Source organism: Halichoerus grypus, chromosome 6 (genome assembly GCF_964656455.1).
Source record: "Halichoerus grypus chromosome 6, mHalGry1.hap1.1, whole genome shotgun sequence".
Taxonomy (NCBI): Eukaryota; Metazoa; Chordata; class Mammalia; order Carnivora; family Phocidae; genus Halichoerus; species Halichoerus grypus.
Genome location: NC_135717.1, coordinates 120,750,113 through 120,768,420, shown reverse-complemented (window position 1 = coordinate 120,768,420; position 18,308 = coordinate 120,750,113). Strand labels below are relative to the sequence as shown.

Sequence of the window (18,308 nt, the reverse complement as noted above, 5' to 3'; positions counted from 1 at the left end):
CCAATGATCAAAGAAGTCCAGAACCATGTTATGAAATATTTATACTAAGGTAATCTTATTATATAACCTCATTTAAACAGCAATCTATATAAAAAATTTGCACCATGAATTCTTGGCAACTACAAGTCTCCACTTTTCAATACATCTTTTAAAAAGTTACTTAAAACACATTACAAGATTATATTTGCATCATATTAGCTGCAGAATATATAGGCGTCTGTGGGGCATGTTTTCATTTATGCTTCATAACTTTTCTATTCTGATCTGAGCCCCACAAGGCTGGCCTTTATATACTGCATCGACAGAAATTCTTGTCCTCTGTCTCAGATTTGGTTTGATGAAGAAAAGGCATCAGCAGATGAGAGAGTCAGAATAGCATAAGGCTGGGATGGCTGCCTTCCTCTACTAAAGAACAGAGTTCCTGTTGTGTGGCTTTTACTTATAGCTGTAGCATCCTCCAGGTTCCAAGTAATACTTCTTCTCCTGCCCCTTCATATCAAGACATGTGGAATTTTCATCATGTGAGCTCTGTGACAATTATCTAGCCTTGCCCCCAATTCATAAATAGCCCCCTCATAAAGATTCTCTCAATTATCCCAACAGGTACCATCTGTCTCTTGCTGGGAGTCTGACCGATATACTGAGAGCCTCCCATCACAGCAAGTGACACTGACAAAATCAGAGTAAATCTTGTACTCCTTTTAAGCTTTTGTCTGTGGGTTCTGCTGCCCCTACTTTGTCTAGAAGCATTACGCAATAGAACTCAAAACACATCTAACTTCTGCAAGACTTTTCGAATAACTGTCCTCTTGACTGCCGCCTTAACTTCATTGTTCCTTAGGCTGTAGATTATGGGGTTTAACATAGGAGTGATGACAGTGTAGGACAATGACACTAGCTTCTTGCTCTCGGGAGACTGGTTGGATTTGGGCCGTAGGTAGGTCAAACTGGCTGTTCCATAGAAAAGAGATACCACAATGAGGTGTGATGAACAAGTGGAGAATGCCTTCTGGCGACCAGTAGCAGAGGACATCCTCAGGATGGTTATTATAATGCGGGTATAGGAGACCAAAATGAGGGAAAAAGGAAACATGATAAATAGTAGCGTGGAGGCAAGTGCTTGCATTTCATACATGGTTGTATCCTGAGTGACAAGTTTCAGCACTGGAGGACCATCACAAAAAAAGTGGTCTATGGCATTTGGTCCACAGAAAGGAAGGGCCATCAACCAAGCTGTTTGTAGCATAGAGACAGGAACACCAGACATCCAAGAGCCGACAGCCATCCATAAGCATAGGGACCTATTCATTATGACTGAATAACGGAGAGGGTTACCAATGGCCACGAAGCGATCATACGCCATCATAGACAGGAGAAAACATTCAGAGCTGCCAAAGAAGAAGAAAAAGTACATCTGGATCCCACAGCCTATAAAAGAGATGATTTTCCTTGGAGACACTAGATCCACCAGCATCTTCGGCACCATGACCAAGGTAAAACAGACTTCAAGAAGTGATAGGTTCCGGAGAAATAAGTACATGGGTGTTTGAAGAGCAGGATCCACACTGGTGACTGTGATGATAAGGAAGTTGCCCGACAAAGTGACTGAATAGATGATGAGGAACAAAATAAAGAGGGAAACTTGCATCTCAGGATTGTTTGTAAAACCGAGAAGAATAAATTCAGTGACTCTGGTGTGATTTTCACAAATCATATCTTAGACTAGTTTCTCTGTAAGAATCAAAGTATGTGCATCAAAGGATATTGTTTAATTATAGATATAACCTTAAAAATAGCAATAAAAGCCATAACTGCATCTCTGTGCTTACACATCTCACCATTCTATTTCTCTGAAGCGGAAAGAATGTTTAAAATAAGATAAAATTAAGGAAAAAGATATTTTGCATGAATCCTACTAATTGCTTATCACCTGGGTGCAGACTTTGTCTTGTCAGTGGTCACAGTCTGTAGCTCATATTCTTCGTCAGAGGCATGTTATTATCACAATTAAGTAGAAGCAGTTTAGGCAGATAATCATTACAATAGAATCATCTACTACTTTTTTAAAAATATAAAATAAGTCCAGGGTACAAAAAGATAAATTATGGGCTAGTTTCACTTTTCTAATCTTTTATTATATTAAGTATATGTTTCTACCGAATGGAGTGTATTCCACACCATCATTCACTCTGTGCATACACATATACATTTGCATATACATATATGTATGCACATATATATGTATATATTAGAAACAGTAAATAAACATAAGTAAAAAATAAAAACATATACTTTTTTTTGCTTTTTTAAAAATTTTATTATGTTATGTTAATCACCGTACATTACATCATTAGTTTTTGATGTAGTGTTCCATGATTCATTGTTTGTGTATAACACCCAGTGCTCCATTCAACATGTGCCCTCTTTAATACCCATCACCAGGCTAACCCATCCCCCCACCCCTCTCCCCTCTAGAACCCTCAGTTTGTTTCTCAGAGTCCATAGTCTTGATTTCACTGCTTTTCTGTAATCTTCATGGGACTGGTAATTTATGTGATTTTTAAAAAAAAATTTTATTTTATTTAAATTCAATTAATTAACATATAGTTTATTATTAGTTTCAGAGGTAGAGTTCGGTGATTCATCAGTTGTATGTGATTTTTGATATTGTCTGTTGAACCATAATTTGACTTCCCTGGGCCCCTATTTCTTATTACACTCATTAGGTATAGTCATATAATTTGAGTTGTGGGAAGCAGAGCTGTTTTGATGGATGGCAATTGAAATGAGTGTTGGAAGGAAGACTTCTGCATGGAATGTCATATTTGTTGAGTAGAAAAAAAAGAACTTCTGAATGAATATGACATTCAATAGAGAAGTCCTCCTTCCAACACTCAGTTCCCATCCATCAAAACAGCTCTGCTTCATGCTGTGTTGTGACTTTGTTCAATTATTATTTACTAAGTAAAGATGGTGTGTGGGATGTTGAGCATTGTTCAACAAGACCACACAAGGGAAAGCAAATAGAATTTATTACTCACTGGTTCTAGAGGAGGCACACGACTCACTCAAGGAGCCACATGGGGAAGTCAACACACAGTGCAGGCAGAGAGAGAGGAACAGGAGCTGGGGCACATGCTTTTATTAGGGCACAAGGGTGGAGTAGTTTGGGGTTCCCTGGCTAAGGCCAGATTGGTCAGTTTAAGCCAAAAAGAGCAGGATTTTGGTATGCTTCCCAATGGTTTTATCTAAGGGTGTTTAAGGAGAAGGGCCTGGGAGACAAAGGAGCCTACTATTTATCACAAGGGCAGTTGGGGGGGTCATAGCAGGAACTAATATTTCCTTGTGACTCTATGGGCTGTTATCTAGGATATACACTTGAGGGAAGGGTCAATATCAGTTCAAGGTCACTGCAGGCAACTTGGCTACCCCAAATGGATGCCAAGTCAGCAGCATTATGAAGTAGTTTAGCTAAACTCTCAACAGCAGTCAATCTTTTTCAAAACTGCATGGTCAGAAGTGAGAGTTAGTCACTATTGTGTGTCCACTAAAAATCTAGTCTAGTCGTAAAAGTACCAACTCAATTATTATGAACTCAAGCACTATGTCTTATTTAGAATAAATTATTTTGACTGAAAGTAGAATTATACATGTATTTTCTGTACAAATTTTGCTTAGCAATAACATATCAAATATTAGCCATCACAGAAACATGTTGGAAAAACAATTATTCATAATGGTACATTGAAGCTGAGATGAGCAATGTTTCTGTGTTTTTCAAATATTGGAGTTAAGTGAATATTGGATCTATTACTTCACAATACATATTTCAAATTTAATCGAGAAAAAAGCTTAACTATTTCATTTTAGAGTAAAATTATATTTAAAACGGGCTTCCCCTCTGAAATTAAGGAGCTAGAAACTCACAGCCTATAGATCCATTCTGAAACAAGTGGCTCAATTGAAGAATTCTATGTTTTAATTCCACCCTAAACATATGTACTTTTGGTACTATCTCACCTGTCTTTTTCGCTTATGTAACTTCTGAGCCAATGTCCTCAATAGCATAAGGAAAGGAACTCTGGTGATCCCATGCTCTCCATTCCCCTAGGGGTCCTAGGATAATAGGTAACAGATGTAACAGTGACTGTGCCCATTACCCTCTCACCATAATTGCAAAACTACTTCAATACAATTATCATCATCAGTAATAGCAACAACAACACTTTTGCTGGTACATTTAGCAAAACTGATAAAAAGCTTAATATGTATTATCATGCTCACCAGCATTTTGCAACAACTCTAAAATTGTTACGGCTCTAAAAATTTTTTGTCTTGAGAAAAAAAAAGAATGAGAGTTGATGAAGGTATCAATATTTTATTGATATTTATTCATTTATATTTATTATATTATGATTTTTAGTGTATGCCTAAAATGCCTAAACCACCACTGCCTCTCAGAATTCTGATATTGATGTGGCAGAGAGCAATGCTAAGTTGAATTGGTTGAACTTTGAGTGATCAAGATCTACAGTGTACCATCCATGGTCTCTAATGCAAAACATGAATAACGCTGTCCAAGAAAATTGTCAGTTTCTTGATTTCTTGATAATTAGTATTGTACATTTTTCTCTTGCCTTACATTACATTGCACATTACATTGCATATATCCTCTTAAAAAAAAATTCATCAGCAGTGATTGTAGTCACTACCACAGATTTATATTAATGTCTTTTCTTTTTAATTTTCAAACTGTAACTGAGTTGCCATGATTACTAAATAGCTCTAGAGAATATACTATTTTACTTGTTGCATGGCATTTTGATAATTTAAAGACATTTACTTAAGTCCACTAATGTAGTTGGCTATGTCTAATGAGGCTAAAGAGTTTTTCACTTACTAAGCAGGTCAACTTCAAACGTTTCTGAAGAAATAGACTTTACCTTTCATTCTGGCCAGCTTTCTCACAAATATGTGTTTCTTATTAAAAAAAAAAATTGATTATGGATCAATGCAATTACATCATCAGTATTTGGAAAACAAACCAAAGCTCAGATCATTATTAAATTCTCTAACTGGAACAGCACAGCACAAAGTATAAGTTAGTAAATTGGAAAATGAATGAACCCAGTATCTGAATTGAAATACTTTGTATAGTTGTCATCCACAGAATTCCTTAAGTACACAACTCTAATTTTTTCTTAATACTCTTTTCTTTAGCATTCTATAGCTTTCTAGACAGAACAAGGGCCCTATTGTTCTTGTTTTCTTTTATTTTAATAAAGCATAAACTTACTTCTTTTTCCAAAAATAAAGTCCCATATTTATTATTCTTAAAATGTTATTATACACAGATACCCAGAAAAAACTAGTTTTTTTTTCTGAAAAATTGAGGAAAGAAATAAGTCATAAAAAATATTGAGATATATCTTACCAAATAAAACCCCATATTTCTTCTTTAATTGGAAGCTTAATGATATTTTTAAAGACAAGTAATTTTGTTGATCAGCCCAAATCTTCAGAATTAAGCAAATACCGGGGTGCCTTGGTGGCTCAGTCAGTTAGACCTCTGCCTTCAGCTCAGGTCATGATCTTGGGGTCGTGGGATCATAGGGCTCTCTGCTCAGCAGGGAGTCTTCTTCTCTCTCTCTCTCTCAAGTAAATAAATAAAATCTTAAAAAAAAAAAAAAAGAAAGAATTAAGCAAATACCTTAGGCAGACTAGCCCGCTTTGCATTGGCACTAAATGGTTGATATATTTTAGTAGTAATATTTCAAAGTGTGACTGGCCTTGGGGAAATGATCCCAGGGACATTAGAAGGAACTACTGTTAATTAAACAACTGTTTTATCTCATAGGGGAGAATACTGAATTTTCATGGAATTATCTATATTTTCTTTAAGTTATAATGACTGCAATTCAATATGTATTTCTCAATAATAGATATTTTCTGATGGTCCATTGTGCACACTGGTCAAGTCCCTCAGGATTACAATCATTAATATGCCAAGACTATGTGAGGAACATAAATTTTAATTTTCCCCATAAGATTTTTGTGTTTTGTGTGGAATACATTTTGGTCGAATACTGATAAAAGAGATTTGTACCATGTCCTTGAAACTTGCATGATTTTTAAATTTCAATTTTTATTTCATTTTTAAATGTTATTTTAAACATAAATTTTCCTAATAATAATCTTTTTCAAATGATTAAACACATCAAGTTAGGCTGATAATCAACATGTATTTTATTGTTGTCTTAAGCCCTAAATAGTTTAGCTGTTGGTTTGTTTTAATATGAGAATATTATAAACAGTACCAAGATTCATATACTGTTCCATGGAAGCAGTATCTTATAGTATCTAACATGGTGAATGCCATAAAGAAGTAAGTAATTTTTCTTTCTTTTTTAGTACTTGGAATGTTTTACCCCTGGAATTTCTAAGATTATTTCATTTAGTAAGTAGAGACATCATTATTCTTTGCAGTGCTTTGTAATGAACTAACAAAACTATGGAAATCACTCTATTTTATTATAGTGTATTTGTTGTAGAACCAACTCATAAATAAATATAAGCTTAAAATACTTACAAATTAGCACAGTGGGAATGATTCCTAAAAATTCTAATGAAATCTTAGGGGGACAAAAAGTCTTGAAAAGGCCACAGGAGTATAAGGCTAATCTATGCGGGAGCAGTGGGTATAACAAATAGATAGAAAACTTCATCACTTCCTAGTTTTACTTCCTTCCAGAAAAGATATATAAAGTTTCCTGCTACATTTGTAAAAATTAAAGGAATATTCCTTAATCCTTATTTTCCAAGTAAGTGAACTAACAATGAGATGATGGTTTAAAGTATTTTTTTAGTCTTCGATTGGATACATCCACCTTTAAAATAAGTAAGACAAATCTCCAACCATTTCAAAGAAAAAGTTATAACAAAATGTATTTTATCTATCTTTTTTTATTTAAAATCAGTTTAATTAACATATAGTGTATAATTAGTTTCAGAGGTAGAGTTTAGTGATTCATCAGTTGCATACAACACCCAGTTCTCATTACATCAAGTGCCCTCCTTAATGCCCATCACCCATTTAGCCCATCCCCCCACCCACCTCCCCTCCAGCAACCCTCAGTTTGTTTCCTCAGCAACCCTCCTGTTTGTTAAAAGTCGTTAAGTGCCTGACTTCGACTCAGGTCATGATGCCATGGTCCGGGGATCAAGCCCTGTGTCGGGCTCCCTGTTCAGCGAGGAGCCTGCTTCTCCCTCTCCCTTTGCCCCTCCCCCTGCTGTGCTCTCTCTGTCAAATAAATAAATAATCTTTTAAAAAAAAAATCTCTTAAGTCTCTTATGATTTGTCTCCCTCTCTGATTTTGTCTTATTTTACTTTTCCTTCCCTTCCCCTATGTTCCTCTGTTTTGTTTCTTAAATTCCACATATGAGTGAAATCATATGATATTTGTCTTGTGTTTGATATATCTTACTTCATACTTGTACCAAATAAATAACTATGCATCATATAAAGGATATAGTTATAAATTGGGCAAGAAAATCAGTGGAAAATGGTGCATTACTAAATTCATACATCAGGCTTTTGTTTTATTTTTTTAAATATTATTTATTTATTCATTAAATTATTTATTTATTTATTTGAGACAGAGGGAGAGAGGGAGAGTGGGGGTAGTGGCAGAGGGAGAGAGAGAGAGAGAGAGAATCTCAAGGAGGCTCCATGCTGAGTGCAGAGCCTGACATGAAGCTCAATCTCATGACCCTGAGATCATGAGATGAGCTGAAATCAAGAGTCAGTCGATTAACTCACTGAGCTACCCAGGTGCCCCTTGTTTTTTAAAAAAAATTAAATGAAAGTTTTATAAGATCTCAACAAGAAAAACTGTGAAAATCAGCTTGTCCAAACATATGGTGAACTTCAATGGAGTTTTTTCTAAATTATCTGTTCCTAAATGAGTATCACTTTCTCAACCCGCATACACATACAAAATTCAGATAAAATACAGTGTAAGCTCACTGTATAAGTGTCCAAATGCCACTCTACAGTAGTCTAGCTCCTTACCAATTCCTAATGTCACGTACAATGCAGTCCTTGACTATATATTACTGCCACCTTGTGGGTAGTTCATCATAACTATCTTAGCCAAAAATTTTCCAGTTGTATTTTTGGATTTGCCTGAAAACAAATCAAAGATTCTTTTCTGATAGATTTTTTTTGGTTCATCTATGAAGTGACAGGCACTGTGCTAAGTAGCAGGTTTGAATATTAAAATAGACACAGATCCCATTTCAAAAAGATTACATAGCAATTCTCACTTGATGAAATTTCATTTTGAAAGAGTAAAGAATGAACACATGTCAGTAAAAGAGGGTGTCTAGTAGCTCTTGAATAAAGATAAAATATGACCTTACATTTGTCTAGGTTTTGGTCCATAGATTTCAGTTTCAGATTTTAACGTGTGAGTCAATCCAGAGGATATCAAGCTCTTAGAGGATGATGAACACAAATTAAACTCATCTGAATATAGTGTGTAAATGTGAAAGGTACGTAAACATTAAAGGTGTGTAAAATACTATTTGTGTGCTTTATACTGAGGGATAGATCCTTTTCTTTTACTTTTTTAAATTTGAGGATAGTTGACACACATTTTTTTTTTAAGTAAATTCCTCCCAATGTGGGGTTTGAACTCATGAACCTGAGATCAAGAGTCGCATTCCAAGAATCATTTCTAAGGATTCATGTGATTAGATTGAGCCAACTCAGATTGCTCAGAATAATCTCCCATCTTAAAGTCTTTAGCATTTTTACACCTACAAAATGCCTTTTTTCCATATGAGGTAGCATATTCACAGGTTTTGGGGATTGGGGCATGGACATCTTTGGGGAGCCATTATTCTTCCTGCCATATTGATTTGTCAAAAAATAATATGGAATTCATAAAATTTCTAATTAAAGTGCAATTCATAATTTTTAATAACATCAAAAAATAATGACTTAACTATTCATCCCTAGAATTTAAAAAAAAAAGGCAAATTAAACCCAATGAAAATGGGAGGAAATAACAAAGAAAACATCAGAGATTAATGAAACAAAATACATGTATAGAGGAGAGTATTAGTGGAGCCAACAGTGATTCTTTGAAAAGAATTAAAATTTGGCAATACTCTACCAAGATATACTCAGAAAATAAAGTGAATAATATTCTAAAAACGATAATGAATAATAAATAACAAAAATAAAAAGTAAATAAAAGGTATCTCCCTTCAGGTATTCCAATAAAAAAAGAATAAGCATCAAATGAAGATAACAATATGATGAATAAAATTTTTAAACCCTGAGGAAAAAAATAAAACTTTCTAAGGCTGACTCAGGAAGAAAAAGATAATTGAATTAGACAATTTTTTAAAGAATGAATCAGTAGTCAAAAGAAATCCCCGCAAAATATAGAACCAGATGTCTTCACCAGAAATTTCTACCAAACAATTAAAAACAAATACACACATGTAATCAAATTTTTCACAAACTGTTTTTGTGTATAAATAATGGAAGAGATGTTAGTATTATAAAATTATTTTATTAAGCTGAATCACTTTTAAAACCTAATTCCAATAAATTCTGTACTAGGAAGGAATATTACAAATTTTATTCTTAAACATCAACGTAAAGATCCAAAATTAGCTATTAGGAAAAATAATTCAGTAATGCATAAAAATGATAACATAAAATGATCAAATTTGACATTAGAAAACCAGTCAATGTAATTTACCATTTTAAGAGATTAAACGTAGGAAATCATGATATCTTTTCATTTAGTGCACACAAAGAGTTTGATTGTATTTCAGTCATTCTTTATAAAAACTCTCAGTAAACAATCTATTGATTATAATCATCTATTGCTATTATCTATTGCTATGTCGCAAATTACCTCAATACTTAGAACAGTAATAAACATTGATTACCTCACAATTTCTGTGGTTTCGGAATTCAGTTTATCTGGGAAGTTTTGGCTCAAAGCCATTAATTAGGTTGCACTCAAGATATGCTCTCACTTGTACGTGGGATCTAAAAAAGCTAAGCTCATGGAAACCGAGTAGAATGGTGGTTGCCAGGGGCAGAGGGAGGGTGGGGTGGGGAGGGAAGATGTTGGTAAAAGGGTATAAACTTCCAGTTATGAGGTGGAATAAGTTCTGGAGAGCTAATGGTGACTATAGTCAACAATATTGTATTATATACTCGAAAGTTGCTGAGAAAGTAAATCTTAAATGTTCTCATCACATGCACACAAAGAAGATAATTATGTGTGGCGATGGAGGTGTTAACTAACTCTCCTGGAGTAATCATTTCACAAACTATACGTGTATCAAATCATCACATTGTACACCTTAAACTTGCACAATGTTATATGTCAGTTATATCTTAGTAAAGCTGGAAAAAAAGATTTCGGCTAAGACTGCAGCCATCTGAGACTGGGCTGGGGCTAGCTGATCGGCTTCTTGATGGCTAACATGCATTGCTGTTTAGTTGGTTGCGACTGTTGGCAACTTGCCGTGTAAGTCTTTCCATAGGGCTGCTCTGAGTTCTCATGACATATCAGCTGGCCTCTCCAAGAACAGTGATTCTAAAGAGCAAGATGCAAGACCCAATATCTTCTTTTTAATTTAATCTTTGTATTTTTTTAACAAGAGCTTTTTTTATTGATGTATATTTGACAATTAAGAATTGTATATTTTTAAGGCATACAATTTGATGATTTGATATACATATAGGTTGTGAAATAATTGCCACATTCAAACTAATTAACATATCCATCCCTTTTTTATTGCAAACTTGTAGATCACCCATTGCCGTTGTTTCTGCAATGTAGGAAGGAACTACACAAGGACCTGAACAGCAGGAGATGGGGATTATTGGGGGCTATTTTGGAGGGTGGTTACTACAAAAGGCAGCTTTCTTAATTTAATTTAATAAAGTGTATCTACTTAAAAAAAAAAGCTAAGGGAATCATAAGACTTGACATGAAATCTTGGAATATTTTTCTGTGTGATGCAGTAAGGTTAAGTTAAAAAACACCAAAAGATAAAAAGGTTAGAGTGAAGGAAAAATTGATGCTATTTGCAGAAAATAGTATATGTATAATTCTAGACACTTTGGCTTTTCATTATATGTCTCTCCATGGAGATATGGATATATGGGCATACCTTGATCATTTTGCTTTGCTTTATTGCACTTTGCAGATACTGCATTATTTTTATTTATTTATTTATTTTTTTGAGAGAGAGTGAGTGGGGAGTGGGGAGAGGGAGAGAGATAATCTTAAGCAGGCTTCACACCCAGCGTGGAGCCTGATGCGGGGCTCAGTCCCACAACCCTGAGATCATGACCTGAGCCAAAATCAAGAGTAAGGCACTTAACCAACTACACCACCCAGGTGCCCCTGCATTTTTTTTTTTTTTTTTTTTTACAAATTGAAGGTTTGTGGCAACCCTGCATTGAGCGAGTCTGTCAGTGTCATTTTTCCAACAGCATTTGCTCCTTTATGTCTCTGTGTCACATTTTGGTAATTCTCAAAATATTTCAAACTTTTTTCATTATTATTACATTGTGGTGATCTGTGATCAGCGATTACTACTTGCTGAAAGCTTGGATGATGGTTAGTATATTTTAGCAATAAAGTATTTTTTAATTAAGGTACATACATTACTTTTCTAGGCATAATGTTTTTGCACACTTAATAGACTACAATATAGTATAAACATAACTTTTATAGGCACTGTCAAACCAAAATTTATTTGACTTACATTATTGCAACATTCACTTTCTTATGGTGGCCTGGAACCAAGCCCCGCAATATCTCCAAGGTACGCCTATAAATGTATCTGTGTCTGATAGATATAGATAATTAACAAAGAATATAATATACCCAACTCAGATTTTCAGTTCAATTATTTTTTGATAATCTTATATAACTACACACACACACACACACACACACACACACACACACACACACAAAAGAAAATACTAAATTCTTCCACAGAGTTTCCTCATGGCTTTTATAGTCAATTTCCCTCCCCCTAAGGCAACCAGTTTCTGATTTCTATCACCATAGATTTTTGTTTGGTACTCTAAAAGTTCCAGTAAATTGAATCACATAGTGAATGGGATTTTGAGTCTGTATGCTTTCACTCAACTAAATGTTCATCACGAGGGTGAGGGAGTCAGTTGTTCATTCTATCTTTAGTGGTATTATATGAGTAAACCAAAATCTGTTTATTCGCTTGTTAATGAGCATTGGGCTTGTTTCTAAGTTAGAGTATGATGACTTTTTATAAACATTCATGTACATGTCTTTTTGCATATTGTATATTTTATATTTATTTTCTTTCTTCTTGGGTAAACATCTAAGAGTGGAATTTCTGGGTGAAAGGGTCATAGTATGTTTAAACTTATAAGGAACTATCAAACCATTCTGCAATGGTTATAAATTTATGAGAATCCCAATTTTTCACGTTCTCAGCACCATTTGATTTTTAGTATTTTTTTATTTTAGTCAAATAGTTCTTTGAAGATGAAGGGAATAACCAGAATGAGTGGAGACACTCTTTCATAGGTCTTTCATTTCCTTTTCTCCCAACCTCACAATGTTTATTTACACAATTTCTACCATCTATTTCACCACAATTTATACAGAAGAGAGAGCAGAGGCCATCAAAAGGAATGAGATCTTGCCATTTGCAACGACATGGATGGAACTGGAGGGTATTATGCTAAGCGAAATAAGTCAGAGAAAGACATGTATCATATGACCTCACTGATATGAGGAATTCTTAATCTCAGGAAACAAACTGAGGGTTGCTGGAGTGGTGGGGGGTGGGAGGGATGGGGTGGCTGGGTGATAGACATTGGGGAGGGTATGTGCTATGGTGAGTGCTGTGAATTGTGTAAGACTGATGAATCACAGACCTGTACCTCTGAAACAAATAATACATTATATGTTAAAAAAAAAAAAAAGAAGAAGAAGAAATGAAGAAGATAGCAGGAAGGGAAAAAGGAAGGGGGGGAATTGGAGGGGGAGACGAAGCATGAGATACTATGGACTCTGAGAAACAAACTGAGGGTTCTAGAGGGGAGGGGTGTGGGGGGATGGGTTAGTCTGGTGATGGGTATTAAAGAGGGCACATATTGAATGGAGCACTGGGTGTTATACACAAACAATGAATCATGGAACACTACATCAAAAACTAATGATGTAATGTATGGTGATTAGCATAATGTAATAATAAAATAATAATAAAAATCATAATTTAAAAATAATAAAAAATAAATAAAGGTTTGAAGTTAGAAGAAACTAAAAAAATTTAAAAAAATAAAAGAAAGGAAAAATATTATATATATATATATATATATATATATATATATATATATATATATATATAAGGACAGCCTGACCTCAAAGCCCAACTCCACACCTTTGTACCTATAATACTTGGGAAATTATTTAAGAAGTCTGTTTTTAAGTTTCCTGCTGTCTGTAATGAGGATACCTATACTAATTCAGAGAATGGTCATAAAAATTAAATGAGGTCGGGGCGCCTGGGTGGCTCAGTCATTAAGCGTCTGCCTTCAGCTCAGGTCAGGGTCCCAGGGTCCTGGGATCAAGCCCCGCATCGGGCTATCTGCTCAGCAGGAAGCCTGCTTCTCCCTCTCCCACTCCCCCAGCTTGTGTTCCCTCTCTCGCTGTGTCTCTCTTTCTCAAATAAATAAAATCTTAAAAAAAAATTAAATGAGGTAATATATATAAATTGTCAAACACGTATCTTGCAAATGGTAAACACAAAATATTAGCTACTATTATTGGCCATTTATCATCATCATTGACATTATTATTAAAAGATTATTATAACTGGATTATTTGTTTTTTGGGTGTCAAGTTTGATAAGTTCCTTATAGATTTTGGATACAAAACCTTTATCAGATATGTCATTTGCAAATATCTCCTCCCATTCAGAAGGTTGCTTTTTAGTTTTTTGATTGTTTCCTTTGCTGTGCAGAAGCTTTTTATTTTGATGAAGTTCCAATAGTTTTTTGTTTGTTTGTTTGTTTGTTTGTTTGTTTTGCCTTTTGCTTTTGTTTCCTTTGCCTCAGGAGATGTGTCTAGTAAAAAGTTGCTATAGCTGGGAACACCTGGATGGATCAGTGGGTTAAGCATCTGCTTTTGGCTCATGATCTCAGGGTCCTGGGATCGAGCCCCACATCAGGCTCCCTGCTCCTCTCCCCTGCTTGTTCTCTCTCTCTCTCTCAGATGAATAAATAAAATCTTTAAAAAAAAGTAGCTACAGCTAATGTCAAAGAGGTTGCTGCCTGTGTTCTCCTCTGAGATTTTGATGGTTTCCTGTTTCACATTTAGGTCTTTCATCCATTTTGAATTTATTTTCATGTATGGTATAAGAAAGTGGTCCAGTTTTATTCCTCGGCATGTTGTTTTATCTTCATACTGTTGCCAGGGGTGAGTTAATCTTTATCTCAAATCAAACATTGTAAGTACTAGAAGCACTGATTTTACTATGATAAATGTTTGTTTGTAATTGTTCTACCCTGAGATGTTCATAGTTTTCTAAGTTAATACTTTAATTCAAAAATTAAAATAAAGGTTATACCACTTTATTTCCCAAATGAGGGAGGAAGAGTTTTATTTCAGGTGGTTCCTTTACACCACATTTTAAAGAGGCTCATGATTTTCCATCTTAAAAACACAATGAATAACAATAATAAATAATCTTATCCTGCCCTCTGTTCTTCTCCAGGTATCACCCTGTCTTTCTCCTAGTTTTCATGACCAAACTTCTGCAACATGTTGTTCCCATTGGTTTCTTTCATTTCTTAATTTTTATTTACTCATAAATAACTCAGTCTGGTTCATGCTCTTAGCTGTCTTTGCTTTGCTGTGCAGAAACTTTTTTTATCTCATGTAGTCCAACTTGTTTATTTTTGCTTTTCTTGCCTGTGCTTTCAGTGTCATATCCAAAAAATTATTGCTAAGACCAATGTCAAAGAGGGATATTATTCAGCCATAAAAAAGGAAATCCTGACATTTATGACAACATGGATGGACATGGAGGGCATTATGCTAAGTGAAATAAGCCAGAAACGGAAGGACAAATACTATATGATCTCAGTTATGTGGACTCTAAAAAAATTGAACTCATAGAAACAGAGTAGAATGAATGGGAGAAATGAAGAGATGTTGGTCAAAGGGTACAAGCTTTCAGTTATAAGATGAATAAGTTCTGGGGGTCTAATGTATAGCATGATGACTATAGTTAATAATACTGTATTGTATACTTGAACTTTGCTAACAGCATATCCTAAGCATTCTCATCACACGCAAAATGATAACAATGTGTGGTAATGTATGTTTTCATTATCCTAATTGTGGTAAGTATTTCATAATGTATACTCATATGTAATTGTCATATTGTATACTTAAATATATGCAATTTTATTTGTCAATTTTATCTCCATAAAACTGGAAAAACAAAATAAGAAGAAAATGTGTTAGGTTTGAAGAATGAGGATCCTTGAGAATGAAAGAGTTTTTACACTTCCTGAGTACATTGCAAAAAACACATTTTTCACAGTTTTGACAAATTGTTTTAATTAGTTGCATTAAAATTTTGGAATTCCTTGATCAGGCCTATTTATTTATGTTGTTAATTTAAACACCAATAATAAATAAAGTGAAAACCATCTGTGGTGTTTATAGAGCCTTCTTTGGAGCCCTGCACTGTGTCTATGATATCACAAAGATCTGGACAGGCACTGTCCATTTGAGGAGTTTAAAGATTACTACAGTAAATATTCATAAATCCAATAATTATTTCAATTGCATGATGGAAATCCACTAGAAACTTCTTTTTTTACACATTGAAACATAAGTGATGTAATCTCTGGAAAATGTGTTCAAAAAATGAAAACCAGGGGCACCTGGGTGTCTCAGTCAGATAAGTGTCTGCCTTTGACTCAGGTCTCGATCCCGGGGTCCCGGATGAAACCCTGCATTGGGCTCCACACTCAGCAGGGAGCCTGCTTCTCTCTTCCTCTGCCTCTCCCCCAGCTTGCTCTCTCTCTCTCTCTTTCTCTCAAATAAATAAATAAAATCTTTAAAAAAATGAAAATCAAATTTACATCGAATGTGCATTATTGTATTTCTGAAGAAATCCCTCTTGAGAGAAATCTAATTAACCTGTGCAGTAAATGCAATCCCTATAGTCTTTAGTCAGAATAAAAATACTGCCTATTCCATGACCAATTTGGAATTGTAGAAGGTCTAGAAGCCCAACAAGGAAAAGAAAATTCACCTTGTGAATAGGTATGTTCTCCTATTCATAATTTCCTGTAAAATTACCCTGAAGTTGTAGAAAGGAGATTCCATTAGTTTTGGTTTCCATGGATTTTAGCTGCCTAATCATTGGCTTATTCTTTTCAAATCTAAATGAGTAAAAATATGTATGAAATTAAATAGATAAATGGCTGGAAATATACTCCCTTCCAAATCCTTAACTGTGGCTTTAAGAAAAGCATGGAATTTAGAACCTGAATATAGCATGATTATATTTTACTCTTTGCACTTCAGTTTTATGTAACTTCTTTACAATTAGAATACCTTTTTATAATACTTACCTAAAACCCCGTGTATAAGGTTAGAATATCAGTAAGATAAAAACAAAACAAAACAAAAAAGATTCTGTAACTTAAAGCCTTTGTTTTCTTTAAATTTCTGTGAATATACCATAAGATCTAGAACTCAAAATCAGGAAGAAATACTGCATCCATTTTAACTGGGCGTTTATTTAGAAAGATTTAACAAAAGGAACCCAAATGACTAGGTTCTCATGTAAGACCACAGATCCTAGGAAAGCTCCTTCGCTAAGGTTTGATAGACAACCATGCTAAGTGACTGGATTCCTTCAGTATTACCTGTCCTCTCTGTTGTCGCCACGGATGTCTGGCTCTGCGCCAACAATGAGTGGCAATCAGTCCGTCTGTACCACATTCACATTTGTAGCTTTTTCCTCTCTAGCAGAGTTACAGCCTGTGCTCTTTGTTGTGTTCTTAGTCATTTACTTGTTTACTGTGGGAGGAAACCTCATCATCATCTCCCTGATCTGGGTCATCCCTTCCCTGCACACTCCCATGTATTTCTTCCTGGTTAACCTCTCTTTTCTGGAGATGTGCTACATTACCAGCGTGGTGCCTCGGATCCTAGTGCACCTGCTGGTGGCGACCAACACCCTAAGTGTGGGTGGCTGTGCAGCTCAGATGTACATATTTGCCATCTTGGGACTGACAGAATGCTGCCTGCCAGCAGCCATGGCTTATGACCGCTTTGTAGCTATTTGTTACCCACTGCATTATACTCTCCTGATGGGTCCTTGCGTGTGTTTGAAATTGGCTGCAGCATCTTGGACAACTGGGGTGGTGGTGGAGTCAACCCAGATCACCTGCATCTTCAGTCTGCCCTTCTGTGGAACAGGAAAGATTCATCACTTTTTTTGTGACATCATGCTTGTAGTGAAACTGGCTTGTGCTGATACCTCCCACATTGAGACTGTGATGTTCGCTGTCTCCGTGCTCTTCATTATGACTCCCTATTTGCTCATCCTGTGCTCCTACCTGCGAATTCTTGTAACCATCGTGAGAATCCCCTCAGCAACTGGCAGACGCAAAGCTTTCTCCACCTGTTCATCTCATATCCTGGTTGTTTCTCTGTTCTATGGCACTGCCTTGCTCACTTATCTTCAACCAAAGACTGCACACACTCCAGAAACAGACAAAGCAACTGCACTCATGTACACAGTGGTCACACCTGCTCTGAATCCTATTATCTATACCTTGCAGAACAAGGAAGTAAAGGAAGCCTTTCAAAGGGTAACACAGAGGAATCCTCTTAGACAAATGGCCTAAACCGGCCATAGTAGATGAAACTTACACAGATAGAAAAGTTACCTGACGTTTTATGATCCTTCTACCAATATACATTGTCCTTAAAGTATTTATTGCATCCAACTGGGAAACACTTGCAAATATTGTACATTTTTCTTTTTCTTTTTTTTTTAAGATTTTATTTATTTATTTGACAGAAAGACACAGCGAGAGAGAGAATACAAGCAGGGGGAGTGTGAGAGGGAGAAGCAGGCCTCCCCACTGAGCAGGGAGCCCGATGTGGGGCTCGATCCCAGGACCCTGGGATCATGACCTGAGCCGAAGGCAGATGCTTAACGACTGAGCCACCCAGGTG

The 18,308-nt window shown here is 35.4% G+C and overlaps 2 protein-coding genes across 2 annotated transcripts; one reads left to right on the top strand and one right to left on the bottom strand.

Annotated features, from left to right (window-relative positions):
- Window positions 1-763: 763 nt before the first annotated feature.
- On the bottom strand, window positions 764-1,714 carry LOC118550281 (olfactory receptor 10A7). The gene has a single exon (XM_036115191.1). It carries the CDS (start codon window positions 1,712-1,714, stop codon window positions 764-766), a length of 951 nt encoding a protein of 316 aa, XP_035971084.1.
- A 15,318-nt stretch (window positions 1,715-17,032) lies between these two features.
- On the top strand, window positions 17,033-17,974 carry LOC118550280 (olfactory receptor 10C1-like). Its single transcript, XM_036115190.2, has one exon. It carries the CDS (start codon window positions 17,033-17,035, stop codon window positions 17,972-17,974), a length of 942 nt encoding a protein of 313 aa, XP_035971083.2.
- Window positions 17,975-18,308: the final 334 nt, after the last annotated feature.

Coding starts and splice junctions, on each gene's coding strand:
- LOC118550281 (XM_036115191.1), bottom strand. CDS start 1,714: ATGATTTGTGAAAATCACACCAGAGTCACTGAATTTATTCTTCTCGGT.
- LOC118550280 (XM_036115190.2), top strand. CDS start 17,033: ATGAGTGGCAATCAGTCCGTCTGTACCACATTCACATTTGTAGCTTTT.